The 18,744-nt window shown below is 42.0% G+C and overlaps 1 protein-coding gene across 22 annotated transcripts in view; it reads right to left on the reverse strand.

Annotated features, from left to right (window-relative positions):
* The window catches only part of FGGY (FGGY carbohydrate kinase domain containing), a 456,399-nt gene that overhangs the window by 158,546 nt on the left and 279,109 nt on the right, over positions 1-18,744 (reverse strand). For all 22 annotated transcript variants that reach the window (XM_055235132.2, XM_063613860.1, XM_063613861.1 and 19 more), the window contains one exon: positions 616-723. In XM_055235132.2, coding sequence (XP_055091107.1) covers positions 616-723 — 108 coding nt within the window. The remainder of the gene's footprint in view (positions 1-615; positions 724-18,744) is intronic.

Raw genomic sequence — 18,744 nt, forward strand, 5'->3', positions numbered from 1 at the left:
GTGTTCTAGAAAAGGGGATTAGTAACCAATAAGAATAACAGAGTGTGCTAAGAGCTGGAGTTGGATCTTAAAGGACAAGTAAAATTATTGAGATGGTAAAGAACTCTCCAAGCAGGGAAAGAAGCCTGTATAAAGGGACAGAGAAGTGCAATGACAGGAGGCATGGAGAAGCTGTGAGGAGAGCAATCTAGTGTAAATAACAGGCATATGTGTGGGACTGGAGGGGATAGACCATGAAGTGTATAATGTAGCCAGAATATTATCTGAGCCATGTCTCAAGGGGCTATGGGGAAAACTGAAGGATTTGGGCTGGGGAGTAACATTTCATTTTCACAAAGTAGACTATCACTCTCATCACTCTGGAGAAAAATGGATTGACATAAGGAAAGATCAGGTGAGAAGAAGGGCTGGTCATCACTGCCTGCTGTAACACTTCTTCCTTGAGCAACATATGCTGCATGTGTACGACATGTTAGGCTGTGCACTAAGAGAAAGTACACCCCAGTTAAGGGGTCTGCAAATCCTCCAGATACTGGGTATATGGGTCATGTGACAAAATGGACTAATCAATGACATAAAAACATCCATGACGCTATTGAGAAAGTGTCAACTTACCAATTTTCCAGTAACGCTCTGACCACCTTCATTCAGCCAGAACCCAGGTACCATGGCTGAGAAATAAGGCCCCCAGACGCCCGGTACAAAAATCGGGTCTTTGCTGATCTGGAAAGAAAGATGGAAAATATGTGAAAACACTGACTCTCAGGGGTAGAGGAAGGGTTCTCCTCCTAATATTTCTATGACCATGGAATTCAGCTTCTTATTGAATGCCTTTTATGGTAGGGAAGTCACTCTCTCCCAAGAAAGGCCATGGCTCCTTTTTTTAGAAACTTTCCTGAAAAATTCATTTAAATGTCAAGGTAATAAAAATGATCATTTTGGAAAGAAACTGATAAGGTGTTTCCCTGTTGGCTCCCTCACTATGGCAGAGATTGCAAAGGTGGTCCCCATTCTCCACCCTTCCTGTGTCAACACCCCTTGCAATGAGACTTTGCAGGCCCTCACATTGAGATGTGGGTCTATCTCCCTACCCCTTCAATCTATGCCAGTCTTGTGACTTGTTTTGCCAAGAGAATGAGGAAGATGTGACACTGGGCCAGTTTTCCAAGCCTAGGTCTCAAAAGGGCTGTGTGCTTCTGTTCTGTCTTTCGCTCCTCAAACTTGGCCACAAGAACATGCCCTGACAAGGCTGCTGGGTGACAGGAGATGTGCAACAGAGCTGAGTCTGTTCAGTTGTCTCATGTGATGTCCCAGATATATGAAAGAACCCAGGCAACACCAGCAAATATTCGTAGGTGACCAGCATTGACTAGCCCAGATCATCAGACTCACCTAGCCAACCAACAAACTTGTGAGCAAAAATAAATGTCTACTGTTGTTTGTCACTAAGGTTTTCTATTTGTCTGTAACTTAGCATTTGGGGGACTATAATAACTGATAGATTTCTTTCTTTTTACAAATATGTACTGCTCCCTAATAGCAATCCTGTCCCCCTATTGAGTGCTGGGGACACAAAGATGAATCAGAGTTCTTACTTTCAAGAAGCTCCCATCTAGTGGAGGAGCTATACAAATAAATAGACAAATAGAACATAGTGTGGTTCACAAGACGGTAAAGACAAAATACAAAATATTGTGGATGGGCACAGGAGGTGAGGAATGTGCTAAAGATTATACAAAGATAGAGGCCACCGTTTAGATATATACCCCAAGGCCAACTGTCCAGAGTCAAGTGGTAAAACTTGTCATTCTGATTTCCCTGACTTGCTAGCTCTCATTATAAACAAAGCATAAAACATAAGCTTTATTTCCCTGTCAGCATGATTTGATGAAATTAAAACATAAGCTTTAGGTCCTTGTCAGCATGATTCAGGAAAATTAAATCAATAGACTATAGACAAATCAGTTTAAACAGTCCTGTTTCCCCTGAAAAAAAAAACTGTTAATACATAACAGCCAATGACTAAAAAGGTCAAAATACTTTCTCTTTAATGCTTCATAAACTGCACTGTTAACTGCCATAAGGTGAGCTTCTTACCACTTGAAGTCTTGCTGATGGCAATTGGTACTTTTTGTAAGATAGTAAACTTTCAAATTTTCCCTAACTTGTTCTTATTTTATTTTTGACAAGTGGAATGGTGCAGAGGTGGCTTCTTAGAGAAAGGGACACAAGCTAAGTTTGAAAAGACTAGTAGGATTTTACTAAAGTGAAACAGGCATTCCAGGTAGAGGGAAGAGCTTGAACAAAGCCATGTGGGTAAGAGAGGTGATCTTAGTAATCAAGATAGTGCCATTTTTTTAACTTTTTATTTTATTATTATTATTATTTTTTAGCAGACCATAGCAGTCCCTTCAACTGTAAGGAAAGCATTTAAAGAGATGAATTAGAACAGGTGGGGATAGACCATGTGTTCATTCATCTGCAGTGGTACATGCTTCTCATCTATTCAGCAGTAAGGAATGCTGAAGTCATATTTATGGCCACAGAAATGTTTAGCTAGAGGGTAGGGGAGAAAAGGGAGTTAGGCATACAAGTTGTATTCCAGCAGGTCTTGAGGCTGGGCAGAAAATCTATTCATTTATATATTTCACAAATATTTACTCAGCCCTTACTATGTGCTTGGTAATGTGCTAGGCCCAGAGGATACAGAAGTGATTACTAGCATTTTAGCACGGGGACAGACCTTATTTGTCTTGACCTCAGCTACCCCAGTTCTCTCTTTACTAAACTAGTGATTCCTCAAATCAGTAGGATTTCCAACCCCAAAAGGGGAAGGGGGGGAAGGAAGGCAAAAAACAAAAACAGCATAACATTGTCAACTTTAAATTTTGTCAAATAAGGACAATTTTTCAAATGGGACATTTTAACATCAAAATAGAATAATCTCAGGAGAAAAAAGATAGGCTTTCATAAAAGTAAGTTCAGCTTACATTAACATATACATTCATTTCTTTACTGGTTCAACAGATGTTTCCTGAGTTCCCAGTCCAGGTCTGTGCCAGGCACAGAGATAAATGGTGAACAAGAGCATAGTGCCTCTCCTCATAGAGCATCCGATCTTGAGAGGGAAGCAGACAAGAGTGAACAATTACGCAGGTTTGGCCAGGACTTTCCCAGTTTCAGCACTGAAAGTCTTACCTTCTGGAAAACCCCTCAGTTTCAGCCAAACTGGGACAATTGGCTACCTTAAGACAAATATTAATCAGGTCATTACACAAATATGTAATTACCAACTGTGAGAAGTAAATGAGGGAAAGCCAAAAGGTAGTAAGAGAGCACACAAGTGAGGTACCTAATTCAGTCTAGGTGACAGGGAATGCTTCTCTGAGTAAATGGTATATGAATTAAGATTTAAAACATGCATGGAAATTATTCAGGTGGGTGAGTGTGAGTGTGGTGTGTATGAGAGAGAAAGAATGCATGAGTGAGCTATGGCAAATGTTCCAGCCACAAGGAGAGCATACTAACTGGTACTTATTTTCACCACTTTGCCTTTCTTTGCCCAGTGAAAATTTTATCAAGTGCCAATTCTAGAAACTGCTTTCCTAAGTCCCAGAGCTTCTTTGAGATGAATGAGGCAGTCCATATTCATTACCACTTAGGACCCAGGGTTTGCACAGGTAGAGCCAAAGCCAAGTCATCTCTTTCTGTGTCCTGCAGCCCCTTGCTTCCAGAACTCTTGGCCCCATTTGACAGATTAGAGAGGTTGTGTAAGTTGTCTATGGTTAGTACATGGATGACCACCATGGGATTTGGACTGAGGCAGATGTTGACCTCAAACTCTATGATAATGCTCTTTACTTGTACGCATAAATTGCTTAGGAAGGATACACTTCACTTCCCTTCTTCCCATCCCCTGTCCCACAGTTTTGGGATGTTACTGCATCAGCTGCAGCAAGACTTCATTAGAAGATTGTGGCTTTGCTGCTTTGCTGCTCAGAAATGTCAGAGAATGGTTTTGCTTGGCTCTGTCCAGGGAGAAAGTTTCGAGTTGACCTCTGTTTGTGCCCACTCATCTGGAATAGCACATGCTTCTCCTCAGACATCCTGTGTAAGCAAGGAAACAAAGAGTACTTCTAGTCACTCTCAAACCCTGTGTTCTTAGAAGAATCTAGGAATTCCTAGTTTGTTTTGAGAGACAGAGAAAGAACGCACACTTGTGTACTTATGTGTTGTTTAATCTTTTGCAACAAACCTAAATATTTAAAAATCTTTTTGTGAAAGCTCCTTCCATGCTGATGGCTGTCTTTGCCTGGAGGCTGCTCCATGACCCTAAAGAAGGGGAGCTCATCATACCACATTGATGACAGGTGTCCATGCAGGACACTGACTTCCCAGTAATAACGGCACTGTTGGCAGCAACAATAGTTGAGACTTACTGTGTACTTAGTAAAGGCCTGATTCTAAGCATATTACATGTATTAAATCACTTAATCTTCACAGTAACTCTAAGGGAAAATTCTGTTATTATTCCTATTGTACAGATATGTAGACTGAGGTAGAGAGTTAAATAACGTGCCCAGTGTTACAAAAACTGAAAGCAGTCAGGCATCAGGGTCTGTATTTGTCTCTGCCAAATTATAGTCTTAATTTTAGGCTACCATTACTTCTTTGAGTCTTTCATCTGTTCTGAAGGGCAGAAAGCAAAGGCCGTTAGAGCCAACACAGACTTACTCAAACTGAACATAACCTTGTGGCCTTGATGACAAGTAGGTTAGGGAATCTTCATTTCTAAAAAGTTTCCATTAAGTGTTTCCTGATATACCAGTGAACAACAGAAGAGAAAGTATGGGTCGGGACAAAGGCCCATCGTGATTCTAGTCCTGACTCTGCCCAATTCTCAGCTAGGTGATCTTACATAAGGCAGCCTTTCTGAGCCTCAGTTTCCTCAACTCCAAAATGGGAGGAATGCAAGAATGCTGGAGGACTTTTGTAAAGATTAAGTAAGCTGTCACATATAAATGGTTTATTATATGTTAAACACTAAATAAAAGTTAGCTCTCCTTGAAATGAGGCTTGTATGATGGCATAGTCAGGTGACTGGCTGAACAACCACAGGCAATAGTAATCACAACATGTAAGGGGGTCTCCAGATTTGTCCTTGGTCTTGGTTTAATCAATATGCTTAATAATGGAGTAGAAGATGATATAGAAGAAAAGCTTATATTTTCAGATGCTAACACTTGGAAAAATAGCTTATTATGGGACATGTTCAAATCAAGATTCAAAATTACCTCAAAGAGCTAAAACACTAAGCAAAATTAAGAAAACAGGTAACATTTATTTACTTATACAGTTAAAAACTTACACTTAAAAGGTATTGGCAATACTCTCTTTCACAGGTTTGGTGGTGGGAATACTGGTGTTCATTTTGGTATTTTGTTTAAACTGTACTTAGACATTTGGTGTACTCTTTGTGTCTGATATAAATATCATTATAAAAACTTCAAAAACAATAATAAAAACTTTGGTTGCATACTGTATGTCAGACACTGAGCTCAATAAAGCTACAAAAATAAGGCAAAATATTACTACTACTATTACTACTACTACTACTACTAATAATAATAATAAAGTGGCATGGTCCCTTTCTTCAGGGAGTTCCTAATCTGACAGGGCAGCCAGGTAGAAATAAAAAAATAACAACAAAACATGGCAAGTGCTACAAAAAGGTAAGAGAGGAGTGCAGTACGAGCCCAAAGGAAGGAATAACTCACTGCCTGGGAAAAGGGTGAGCATTTCACAGAGGTGACCACCTTGAAGCAAGGCCTTGAATGAGGAGGACGTACTTGCTTGGGCAGAGAGGAAGGGCAGCTCAGGCAGAAACAGCCATGTAGACAAGGCTCAGAGTCATGAGGCTGTAAACACATTTTTATTTCAGGGGGCCCCATATAAAGTTCTGCATTTTACTTTAAATAAAAGATCACATGGTTTGAAGGATGGGTATAGTTCTGCATCAACAGATCCTACTGATTCTCAAACATTCAATTTTAAAACAATTATGGTTGGGAAAAAAAATCCATTGAAATGAGCCTTTAAATCAGTTAACAATTACAATAATAAATCATCTAGAAATAATGAAATAGTCATTGCTAAGAGTTATTTGCATTTATCATATGCTACAGACTGTTCTAGGTTCTTCACATATATTATCACATTTAATACTCATGACAACCCAATGAGAGAGGTCATATTATTATATTTACTTCACAGATGAGAAAATAGAAGCTGCAGGAGGTCAAATAGCTAGTAAATAGAAGAGGAGGGCTTTCAGGATCCAAATTATGAACCACCAACTTATTTCCCTCTCTATAACTAACTCTCCTCAGCTACAAAATCAATTGATTGGACTAGAAATGTTTAATATCTCTTTTGTCTTTGAGGTTTTCTAAGATTTCATGAAGTTGAGTCGTTCTAGCCCAGCTGTTCAATCAGAACTCTTCAGCTAGCTATTTCAACACAGACTCTGCCCTCACATGGCCTGGGCTTCATGGGATTGTCTTGGGCTAACTCCTGGGGCTGCTTGAAGTACTTACTTTGCTCTGTTGGTAGTACCCCTAGTACTTGCTTTGCTCCATAACCTGTGGCCAAGATTATTGTGGGTTTTTCTGTCAACTTCATGAGTTGTATTTAATGGCTACTGTCTAAAACATCTTACATTAGCTGATTAGTATTCAGTAAATATTTATTGGATACACACTGAGTTCAAACTACTGTTTTAAACATGAAAAGATATAGAAAGACAGACATCAGGCCAATAAGTTATGTAGTCTCTCTCCTCCTGAAGTTTACAATCTAGGGGGACTTGGAATTCAGTACAGGCTGGGGCATAACTCAGATATCAAGTGACTTGTAGGTGTACATTTGCATTCAGACTTAGAGTTACCCTGACAGTCCATAGAGTCAAACACAGTCAGCCCATATTATAGCTGAAGACACAGGCATGAAGAGGGTAAGCAAATTGCCCAGGATCATAAAGATCAGAAATGATGGAGCTGGGAATAGAAGCCTCTTTCCATGTGCTCCTGCCTCTCTTTTTGTCTATGCCCAAGCTGGCTCCATGAGTGCATGCCATTGGCTTAGTTTCATCTAAGGCAATGTGCCCATCAGCCGAGTTTCCCTGTGGTGACAAAGCCCAGAAGCCTGCGCACACCTCTTCTGGGAGAGATGACTGCGCTCAGAGCGGGGAGCTGCTCCAGCTCCGTTTGTTCTGCCTCCCTGCAATGCCATCACTCCGAGGCTGGCCTAAGCCTCTGGCAGGGGCAAAAGGCAGGCTCTAGGCGCCAGTCGTCCTGGGAGGGAACAGGAGGTTTTGTTCTGAGTGCCTCCGGCCAGGTTGGGAATTTTAGAGGGTAGCCACAGGCATGTGTGGGACTGGGTATTTCCGTGGTGGCTCATCTCGCCCTCCAAATGGACTGTGCTATCGTCTTACTAGAGAAAAACCATTTATACACAATCCAGCCAACTCTAGATCACCACATGGTACAAAAAAAAAAAAGCACAGAGAATTTTGTTTATGAATGGAGGCTCTCAGCATTCACCTTTATTTCTACATTTCTCAGATTGAATTGTAAATAGCTGTTAATGTCTGCCTCTCCCAGGAAATAGTGAGGAGCCATATCTTATCTTAAAGGGAGAAACATGGTTTAGTAACATGAGCACAGACTTAGGAGTCAGAAAACTTGGATAATTCTGGTTTGGTCATTTGCTGACCTGAGACTCAGTTTCCTTATCTGTCGATGGGGATCGTCTCATTAACCACGGAGCTGTGTCTAAGTCCTAGATGGGGTAATGTGTATAAAGATCCTAGGACACAGTATGCTCTCAAGGCATGTTAAGCCACAGATGGCTTAATTCTGCAACTTTCTGGGACAGTGGAAAAGTTTGGTGTCCAAAGAGCTGGGTGCAGGTCCAGCCTCTACTCATTATTAGCTTCGTTTCTTTGGTAGGCTCTTCTTTCTCTTCCCTCCTGGATTCTCTCCTATGTTCATCTCACTCCCTACATCTCTTAGGGTCAGCTCATCCAGTCCTATGTGTGCAATGACAATTTTTATCCCACACTCAGGCCTTGCTCCTGAGCCCCACATGGAACCTTTGACCTGGATGGCTAATCCACATGTCTTGTTCTGTAGCTCTGGGATGAAGGATGGCACGTTATATTTTTGACATTTTTGGAAAAATCTCTGTCTCAGGATACCATTCTTGACTTCCTGATCATTCATCACTCTCATCTGCCCCACAGTAGGTCACGGTGCTCTGTCAAATGTTTTTCAAACACAAGTCTTCCTGTTTCCAACTACTGCCACTACGTTAGTCCAGCCCTTCATCATTTCTTGCTTGGATTATTACAAGGGTGATGAAACTGGATTAAACTCGTTTCCCTGACCCAAATAGTGCCCTCCATCCTGTACTCTCTTAAGCCTCACTCAGAGAATCTTTCATAACTCCACCACGATGATCTTTCTAATACACAAATCTAATTCTATCATTTCCCTTACTAAAGTCCTTGAGCAGCTTGCCACGACATATGAGACTGTCTGATCTAGCTTTTACCTTTTTGTCTTGTGAAATCCCCTATGTTATCATTTCCCAATCCTCTGCCCCCATCATTTTTTATTGCACCAAGCCCATCACAAGCTAGGCCCCAGACTTAAGTGAACAACCTGAAATCCCCCTTGTGCCATTTTCTTTCCCAACTCTTAGTGTTCATAAATTCTCCTCTCACTAATTAGAAGGCACTCCCTCTTGCCTTCCCCTGGCTAACTTACACGTATTCTTTTTTTTTTTTTTTTTTTATACTGAGTCTTGCTCTATCCCCCAGCTGGAGTGAAGTGGCACAATCTCCGCTCACTGCAACCTCTGCCTCCTGGGTTCAAGTGATTCTCCTGCCTCAGCCTCCCGAGTAGCTGGGATTACATGCACCTGCCACCACGCCCAGCTAATTTTTATATTTTTAGTAGAGATGCGGTTTCACCAGTGTTGGCCAGGTGGTCTTGAACTCCTGACCTCAAGTGATCCGCCCGTCTCGGCCTCCCAAAGTGCTGGGATTACAGGCATAAGCCACTGCACCCTGCCACTTATTCATATTCTTTTAAGAACATGCATAACCCAGCACTTTGGGAAGCTAAGGCCAGCAGATCACTGGAGGTCAGGAGTTCCGAGACCAGCCTGGCCGACATGGTGAAACCCTGGCTTTACTAAAAATACAAAAATTAGCTAGGTGTAGTGGCACGTGCCTGTAGTACCAACTACTTGGGAGGCTGCAACAGGAGAATCACTTGAACCCAGGAGGCAGAGGTTACAGTAAGCCAAGATCGTGCCACTGCACTCTATCCTGGGTGACAGGGTGAGACTCCGTCTCAAAAACAAACAAACAAACAAAAGAACATGTGTAGGACTGAACTCAATGTTATCTCCTCTGAAAAGCCTTCTGTAGACCCTGATTTCTACCACAATGCTGGGTTAGGTACTCCTGCCTGCATCTTCACTTAACTCTGTAATTCCTGTATTGTAGCTTGTCATAACATACTCTGCGTGTGTTGTGAGTGTACATCTCTACAAATACATCTGTAATGTGTATTAACAGGTAATATGTACCTGTTTGTAAATTAAATCACTACACAAATGCAGGACATGGCTACCATTATCATTAACAGGACAATGACACTAACATTAAGGGCAATAATAGGATATAAAACACATCTAATATTATCTGTAAGCAAGACACGGTTAATAAAGATCAGGCTTACCAAATTTTCCTCTCCACTATTTGGGGGTTTCAAAATGGTTAAGAGTGTTCTCACAGAGTTTGCCTTTCCTAGAAACCCAATCTCTTTATTTCAGTCTCAGCAAAACAAGATACACACAAAACCTATCCACAGATATCTCCTGCAGCCTAGCAGTTTGAGTGGGTGGGGAGGGCACTGAGCAGGTCTGTCACCCTACCAAACAGTCCTCAAATTTGGATAGAGGGAGGCAGCCAAATGTTGCCTGCAATGTCCTGAATTACTTGCAAAGTATTTTGGACTCCTTAAACTCTGAATTCCTTATTCTTTATCATTCTTGAAACTCATATGTGATCACAGACAAAATTTGATCCATATGTTTCTCATTCATTTATAGTTAATGCACCCAGATTGCTTTGCAAGAGAGATAGAATAGCCAAAACACTCTGAAGCCTTCCAAAAGTTCCTCCACATTTTCTCTCTCCTGTAGACAAGAAGCCACACTTGGCCTTCTATTTATTTATTTTTTGAGACGGAGTCTTGCTCTGTCACCCAGGCTGGAGTGCAGTGGCGCGATCTCGGCTCACTGCAAGCTCCGCCTCCAGGGTTCACGCCATTCTCCTGCCTCAGCCTCTCCGAGTAGCTGGGACTACAGGCGCCCGCCACCACGCCCGGCTAATTTTTTTTTTGTATTTTTGGTAGAGACGGGGTTTCACCGTGGTCTCGATCTCCTGACCTCATTATCCGCCCACCTCGGCCTCCCAAAGTGCTGGGATTACAAGCGTGAGCCACCGCGCCCGGCACACTTGGCCTTCTATATACAAATGCCTAACTGGCTCCAGTGAGCCCAGACTGGTTTTCAGCTTTGAAAGCTCTGAGAGCTGTGTGCCTTCAAAGATATAAAATTATATCATGCATTTTTCACAATCCAAACAATCTGTGGTGGGTAAACACATATTGGTCTATTCTATGGATCATGCAAGGGAGGAGGAGTGGGTGGGGCAGAGTGGGTGCAGGGGAGAGAACTAACGAGGAGGTAGCGTGCTCCGTCTGCACAATACTCATCAGTTGCAGTCTTAGCTCTATTGCTCTGACATCACGTAGTGAGGTGGATCCTGAGTCAGAACCATATCTTCTATTTCTGTCAAATCCTCCAGGAGTAAGCACAGTACTAATTATGAATTAGTTCTCTAATATGGCAAAACCAATGCTCTTTTTTGATTCTAAACTGGCTGGTAGGAAAAATAGCTCCCTCCTGCAGACTTTAGAGTTCCGTTAAAAGGATGCCTGAGGGCAGTCTCCAGCCAAGAGTCTCTGCTGTGTGACCTTGGTCTTTGGGGTGTTCATCTGAAAAATGGGACAAATAAGACCTCTCTTACAGATTTGTAAAGATTAAATGTGGCACAGTCTATTACTGGCCTTGGTACAGTGCCGGGTACATTCAGTGACCTAGAGAAATGTAGCCTGTGTTAATATCATCACCTCCATACAAGCCAGGGTGAGCTTCTTATTTATGGATTGGAGCTCATGTGGGGGTTTAATTTTTTTAAAAGACTTGACACTATCTTGATTAGAATTCTGAAATAGGGTACTGGCTCTAGAGAAGAGGGAGAAAGAATCAACACGATCACTCAGATGGGTTAATTTCTACTTGTAAGATCTATCAGTGGGCATAAGCAAAACTGAGGATTTACCCTGTTTACCGCATATTGTATAAAGGCAAGGAGAGCCCTGCTTGATTTATATCCAAGCATCTTTTACTAAAAGTCAGAATTTCTGTGCATAAGCATCAATCATTGCCTTTTGGAAGTGTTCCCCAATAGAACTCACTCTTGCTTCTCAGGCTTAGTTCAGAGGAATTCAGGATACATCCATACAAGTCTAGACCTGAAGAATCCTGACCTTCAAAACACTTTCTCCATTTTTGGCCAGATAGAAGATAAGAAGACTAAACTGAATAGGCAAAAAGAATTCAAAACTTTCCATAGACATCTGGGTAGCTCCCCTGCTTGATTGCAAAAGTATTATGAACTGAGAGGTGTTTATCAAGTATCAGTGGAAGTGATGAGGGTGAAGGAATTTAACCCTTCCGTCTTCTCTATAACAAAGGGGATTGATGAGAGGATTAAGAAAGTATGATGGCTGGATGGGAGGAAGTCAGCAGAAGAGAACTGAAGAGAGAGGGTCTGAAAGTCTACATTCCCTAGCCACCTGATATGTTACCTGGGGCAGCACACGGCGGTACCTGTGCCAGCACATCTGTGGCAGGCAGAACTGCTCACAGCCTCTTTCCTGCCAGGTCTGGACTAGGCCTGTGAATCCTTCCCAGGCCTGGGTGCCTGGGAGCCACTGCAATCAGCAGGGTGACCTATCTGTGACAGGTGGGCCACTTTCACACACATTCTTCCAGCTAAGATACTAGGCAAGCCTGAGTCACTCCCAGTTTTAATGGAAAAGGAAACTGAGCTTCAGAAAATCAACTCAAGTTCCTTCCTGGGATTACACATAGGGCAGAACCAAGACTTAGACCCAAATCTCACTCACGAGTCCATATCCTTCCTAAGACACTTTTTTTTTTTTTTTTTGAGAAAAAAAAGATTGAAATAAGGAGAAGCAAGGAAATAGCAGGCAGACAGCACCTTCTTCCACATTAGGTCTGGAGGCAGCCCAGGTCCTTCTGTGCCCTAAATGGAATATGTCCCTTGGTAAATTCAAGACAGGTAATGGGATTTTCCTATGTCAGGAAAAAAGAAAAAAAAAAAATCACACATTTCGGTGGTATCTTTTCCCTCTTCTCAACATTCTCTAAAAATGTTAAGTGAGGCTCATGTTAAAGAAAAAAAGAAAATGCTTAAAAATTGTTTTTCTATTTAAATGAATTTCTATAAAAGAGAAACGGTTTGTAACACAGAGGCAAGGGACACTAAAAAAGAAGAAAGAGCCCTCAGAGGGAAAGTGGATCTGGGAGGGCTTAACCTCTGCCTGTACTCTATAAAAGATCACGCTAATATGTAAGGTATGTAAACACTGCAGAACAATCAGAAACAAATGAAATGATGGCTTCAGAGTAACAGTATTCAGCTGTGGGCAACAGCCAGGAGGCAGCTTTTGTTATGAACAGATCATAACAAAATGCCTCCGATGTGAAGCAGGCCTGATTTTAACCCTTGGAACAGGCTATCTAGGGTATGAACATGTATCTGGGGCCCATCTGGACTTCCTTAGAAGAATAAAAGGAAGAAAAGCAACTGTCTGTCAAATATATGACATGATGTAGGGTACAGTCAGTCCTGCGAGAGTGGCTTAGAGATTGTGGTTTTTATTTATTTAGTTAGTTTTATTATTTCTTTTTGAGATGGAGTCTCACTCTGTCACCCAGGCTGGAGTGCAATGGCGCGATCTCAGCTCACTGCAACTTCTGCCTCCTGGGTTCAAAGGATTCTTCTGCCTCAGTCTCTCGAGTAGCTGGGACTGCAGTTGCTCACCACCAAGCTCGGCGAATTTTTTGTATTTTTAGTAGAGATGGGGTTTCGCCATATTGGCTAGGCTGGTCTCGAACTCCTGACCTTATGATCTGCCCGCCTCGGCCTCCTAAAGTGCTGGGATTACAGGCATGAGCCACCGCGCCCAGTCGGAGATTGTGTATTATTGATCCGTAACATATTTAGCTCATAAAGCAACCTGTGCCAATTATAATTGCTCTATCTTTTTTTTTTAAAGGCATTACAAATGAATGCAGTGGGGGAAAAGGGAGGGAAGGCAACTAACATTTGCCAAGCAGCTACTTTGTGCTGTTTCATATTCTTATCTATAATCTTCATGATAATCTACCATTTCCTTTAGTTTACAGATAAACTATGGCTCACAGAAGGTCAAAGCCTTGCTCATTGACCTACAGGTACCAAGTAGCAGAATAGGGATTTGATCTGGGTCTGACTCCGAAGCCTGTTCCTTTTATACCCAGCTGCCTCTCAGCTACTTGGGAAGCAGCAAAGTCAATGAATGTAGGGGCATCAGTGGAACCAGCCCTTCCCCTTTCCAGACATTTTAGCTGTTGTTGTGTGTTTACAGAGAGGGGCCCAAGGGTCAGAGTACTGCCCAAGGGTATTCTCAAGAGTGAACCCAAACCCCATTTCTGGAGATCTGTGCACTTTCCTTCTCTCTCTCCACTCATCACGTGGCTATCAGAGACAAGATAAAATGAAACTGGCTACCAGGGTCAGCCTGGCTTCCAGGATGTGTGAATTCCGGCAGAACCCTCTGTGTGTTGATACCCTCTGTGCATGGTGTGGGCTTATTTGCCATTGACCTGGCAATTTGAGAATTTGGCTCTCACCTGCAGGGCAGATGTCAGAGTCAGGAGTAAGAGCTATTTCTCCATTTCATTGGCTTGCTCTCATAGGGTGTGACTGAGCACTCAGCCTTGGTGGGAGGAAGCACCCCTCCATGCCTAGTGCTGGCTGCTGAGGTGTGGGGGCTGGTGGAACTGATTCCTTGGGTGCCTGGTGCCAGGAAGAAGCAGTGTTGGGGTGTACTCAGGTCAGGAATCACAGATCCATGCAGCAAGTTATGAGGCCCTCTTGAATCTTGGCTTCTTCCCGTGTAAAAGACAGACAAGAATATTCACCTTTCAGGATATTTGGGAAAATTAGAGGCAATGTTACACAAACCCTACATACTGCCTTCACATAGTAAATAATCAACATGTGAGAGCTAATTATTTAACTTTCTGCACTCTATTTTTTTAAGCTAGGAAATGTTTAATCTACATGTTTCTGAGTTCAGAGTCCAGACTAGTATGGTTAATTCTGGTAAGATACAAACAACAAAGGTGCTGGTAGAGGGGACGGGGATGGCTACAAACGCAGCAGGTGGGGGTGGAAGAAATCCAGGTCTTAAGTTTTCCATGCCAGATGAGGGTTGCTGGTTTCTCAATTTGTGTCCCTAGTGGGTTGAAGGTAACGAGACATCAGATGTTTACACTTGAGGGATTTGTGTTAATTGTTGTAAGGAGTTTACATAATAGCTGCCCCCCAGGGTTGCAGAGCTATGAACTACAGCCTTTTGTGCAGAGCCCCTGGCTTAGTTTCTGACACAGAGTAGGTGCCTAATATGTGATAGGAGAGTAGGGGCCAGGAAGTATCTGGGGCTTTTGGGAATCAAGATTCTCCAGAACAGAGACACTTCACATGACCCTTCGGCAAACATTTAGCTGAGCACCTTCTATGTGTCAGGCCCTGTGAAAAAGAGAGATGAAAAAGATACTGTCCTTGTCCTTGTTTACCATGCAGTTGGGATATCTGACAGTTAATGCAAGAATGGCAAGATATTCTGATAAGCACCTCAATAAAGATATAAGTTCTTAGTACAATATCAGTTTGAAGAAGGCCTGGTTTGGCTGAAAGGTAAACTATACAGTAAGAATTTTTTTAAATCACAAATGCTGGATTGGCATATGTGTGATCAAAAGACAGTGGCTTTATTTGCACTGTCTCGTTTTATAATTATGACAAGCCTGTGAGATAGGTATCTTTATCCCCATTTTAAAGATGAGGGAACTGAGGATTAGCAGGGTTATGTAACTTGCCCAAAGACAGGCAGCCACGGAGCAGATGTGAAAATAAAATGTCAGACCTCCGAGTGGAAGGGCAGGTACGTGTCAGATCCTGAAGAAACCTTTATGACATGCAGAAATAGAATTCTGTTTTTCTTGAAGGCAATGGGAAGATGATCCCCATTTATATGTTGATTGCCTTGTAACTAGATGTCCACAAACCCACTGCGGACTCTCAAGCATGCATTCAGGGAACCCAGCTGAACCTGCAAGGTGGTTCATTTCTGTTTTGATTCACTCAACAAATGCTCATCATCTGTTCTGCTGCCGATGGTTCTTGTGGTCACAGGCCACATAAATGTCCCACACAGAGCTGGGTCTTCCCTAGCTCTCTGGAGCTACTGGGCTCTAGATCAGCTGCAGGGTGTGTATGTGTGGTTTCTTCTATTTTACCCAATCAGCAGTTCTACACAGAGGAAAAGAGGCTTTGCCTCAAATGCATTTCTCTAAGAAGTCCTTCAATGCCTCACCTCATTCTATTTACTCTTCCCCAAATCCCCCTCTCTACCACCTTTTTTCCAGGCTTTGAATTGCCCAAGCCTGCTCATTTCACCTGGTCTTTTATTATTATTATTATTATTATCATCATTATTATACTTTAAGTTTCAGGGTACATGTGCACAATGTGCAGGTTATATATGTATACATGTGCCATGTTGGTGTGCTGCACCCATTAATTCCTCATTTAACATTAGGTATATCTCCTAATGCTATCCCTCCCCCCTGCCCCGACCCCACCACAGGCCCCAGTGTATGATGTTCCCCTTCCTGTGTCCATGTGTTCTCATTGTTCAATTCCCACCTATGAGTGAGAACATGCGGTGTTTGGTTTTTTGTCCTTGCAATAGTTTGCTGAGAATGATGGTTTCCAGCTTCATCCATGTCCCTACAAAGGACACGAACTCATTTTTTATGGCTGCATAGTATTCCATGGTGTATTTGTGCCACATTTTCTTAATCCAGTCTATCGTTGTTGGACATTTGGCTTGGTTCCAAGTCTTTGCTATTGTGAATAGTGCCACAATAAACATACGTGTGCATGTGTCTTTAGAGCAGCATGATTTATAATCCTTTGGGTATATACCCAGTAATGGGATGGCTGGGTCAAATGGTATTTCTAGTTCTAGATCCCTGAGGAATCACCACACTGACTTCCACAATGGTTGAACTAGTTTACAGTCCCACCAACAGTGTAAAAGTGTTCCTATTTCTCCACATCCTCTCCAGCATCTGTTGTTTTCTGACTTTTTAATGATCGCCATTCTAACTGGTGTGAGATAGTATCTCATTGTGGTTTTGATTTGCATTTCTCTGATGGCCAGTGATGATGAGCATTTTTTCATGTGTCTTTTGGCTGCATAAATGTCTTCTTTTGAGAAGTGTCTGTTCATATCCTTTGCCAACTTTTTGATGGGGTTGTTTTTTTCTTGTAAATTTGTTTGAGTTTTTTGTAGATTCTGGATATTAGCCCTTTGTCAGATGAGTAGATTGCAAAAATTTTCTCCCATTCTGTAGGTTGCCTATTCACTCTGATGGTAGTTTCTTTTGCTGTGCAGAAGCTCTTTAGTTTAATGAGATCCCATTTGTCAATGTTGGCTTTTGTTGCCATTGCTTTTGGTGTTTTAGACATGAAGTCCTTGCACATGCCTATGTCCTGAATGGTAATGCCTAGGTTTTCTTCTAGGGTTTTTATGGTTTCAGGTCTAACATTTAAGTCTTTAATCCATCTTGAATTCATTTTTGTATAAGGTGTAAGGAAGGGATCCAGTTGCAGCTTTCTACATATGGCTAGCCAGTTTTCCCAGCACCATTTATTAAATAGGGAATCCTTTCCCCATTTCTTCTTTCTGTCAGGTTGGTCAAAGATCAGATGGTTGTAGACATGCAGCATTACTTCTGAGGGCTGTGTTCTGTTCCATTGATCGATATCTCTGTTTTGGTACCAGTATCATGCTATTTTGGTTCCTGTAGCCTTGTAGTATAGTTTGAAGTCAGGTAGCGTGATGCTTCCAGCTTTGTTCTTTTGGCTTAGGATTGACTTGGCAACGTGGGCTCTTTTTTGGTTCCATATGAACTTTAGTTTTTTCCAATTCTGTGAAGAAAGTCATTGGTAGCTTGATGGGATGGCATTGAATCTATAAATTACCTTGGGCAGTATGGCCATTTTCACAATATTGATTCTTCCTACCCATGAGCATGGAATGTTCTTCCATTTGTTTGTATCTTCTTTTATTTCTTTGAGCAGTGGTTTGTAGTTTTCTTTGAAGAGGTCCTTCAAATCCCTTGTAAGTTGGATTCCTAGGTATTTTATTCTCTTTGAAGCAATTGTGAATGGGAGTTAACTCATGATTTGGCTCTCTGTTTGTCTGTTATTGGTGTATAAGAATGCTTGTGATTTTTGCACATTGATTTTGTATCCTGAGACTTTGCTGAAGTTGCTTATCAGCTTAAGGAGATTTTGGGCTGAGACAATGGGGTTTTCTAGATGTATAATCATGTCATCTGCAAACAGGGACAATTTGACTTCCTCTTTTCCTAATTGAATACCCTTTATTTCCTTCTCCTGCCTGATTGCCCTGGCCAGAACTTCCAACACTATGTTGAATAGGAGTGGTGAGAGAGGGCATCCCTGTCTTGTGCCAGTTTTCAACAGGAATGCTTCCAATTTTTGCCCATTCAGTATGATATTGGCTGTGGGTTTGTCATAGATAGCTCTTATTATTTTGAGATACGTCCCATCAGTACCTAATTTATTGAGAGTTTTTAGCATGAAGCGTTATTGAATTTTGTCAAAGGCCTTTTCTGCATCTATTGAGATAATCATATGGTTTTTGTCATTGGTTCTGTTTATATGCTGGATTACGTTTATTGCTTTGCGTATGCAGAACCAGCCTTGTATCCCAGGGATGAAGCTCACTTGATCATGGTGGATAAGCTTTTTAATGTGCTGCTGGATTCAGTTTGCCAGTATTTTATTGAGGATTTTTGCATCGATGTTCATCAGGGATATTGGTCTAAAATTCTCTTTTTTTTGCTGTGGCTCTGCCAGGCATTGGTATCAGGATGATGGTGGCCTCATAAAATGAGTTAGGGCGGATTCCCTCTTTTTCTATTGGCTGGAACAGTTTCAGAAGGAATGGTACCAGCTCCTCGTTGTACCTCTGGTAGAATTCGGCTGTGAATCCATCTGGTCCTGGACTTTTTTTGGTTGGTAAGCTATCAATTATTGCCTCAATTTCACCTGGTCTTTTAAACCACCTGAGTAGCCCAGGAACAAACACCAACACATAAGTGGTGAGCCGTCGACACTTCCGAGTGGCAGGGGGCAGCTGTCAGCCGCACCAG

The sequence above is a fragment of the Symphalangus syndactylus genome, chromosome 19 (assembly GCF_028878055.3).
Source record: "Symphalangus syndactylus isolate Jambi chromosome 19, NHGRI_mSymSyn1-v2.1_pri, whole genome shotgun sequence".
Classification (NCBI taxonomy): Eukaryota; Metazoa; Chordata; class Mammalia; order Primates; family Hylobatidae; genus Symphalangus; species Symphalangus syndactylus.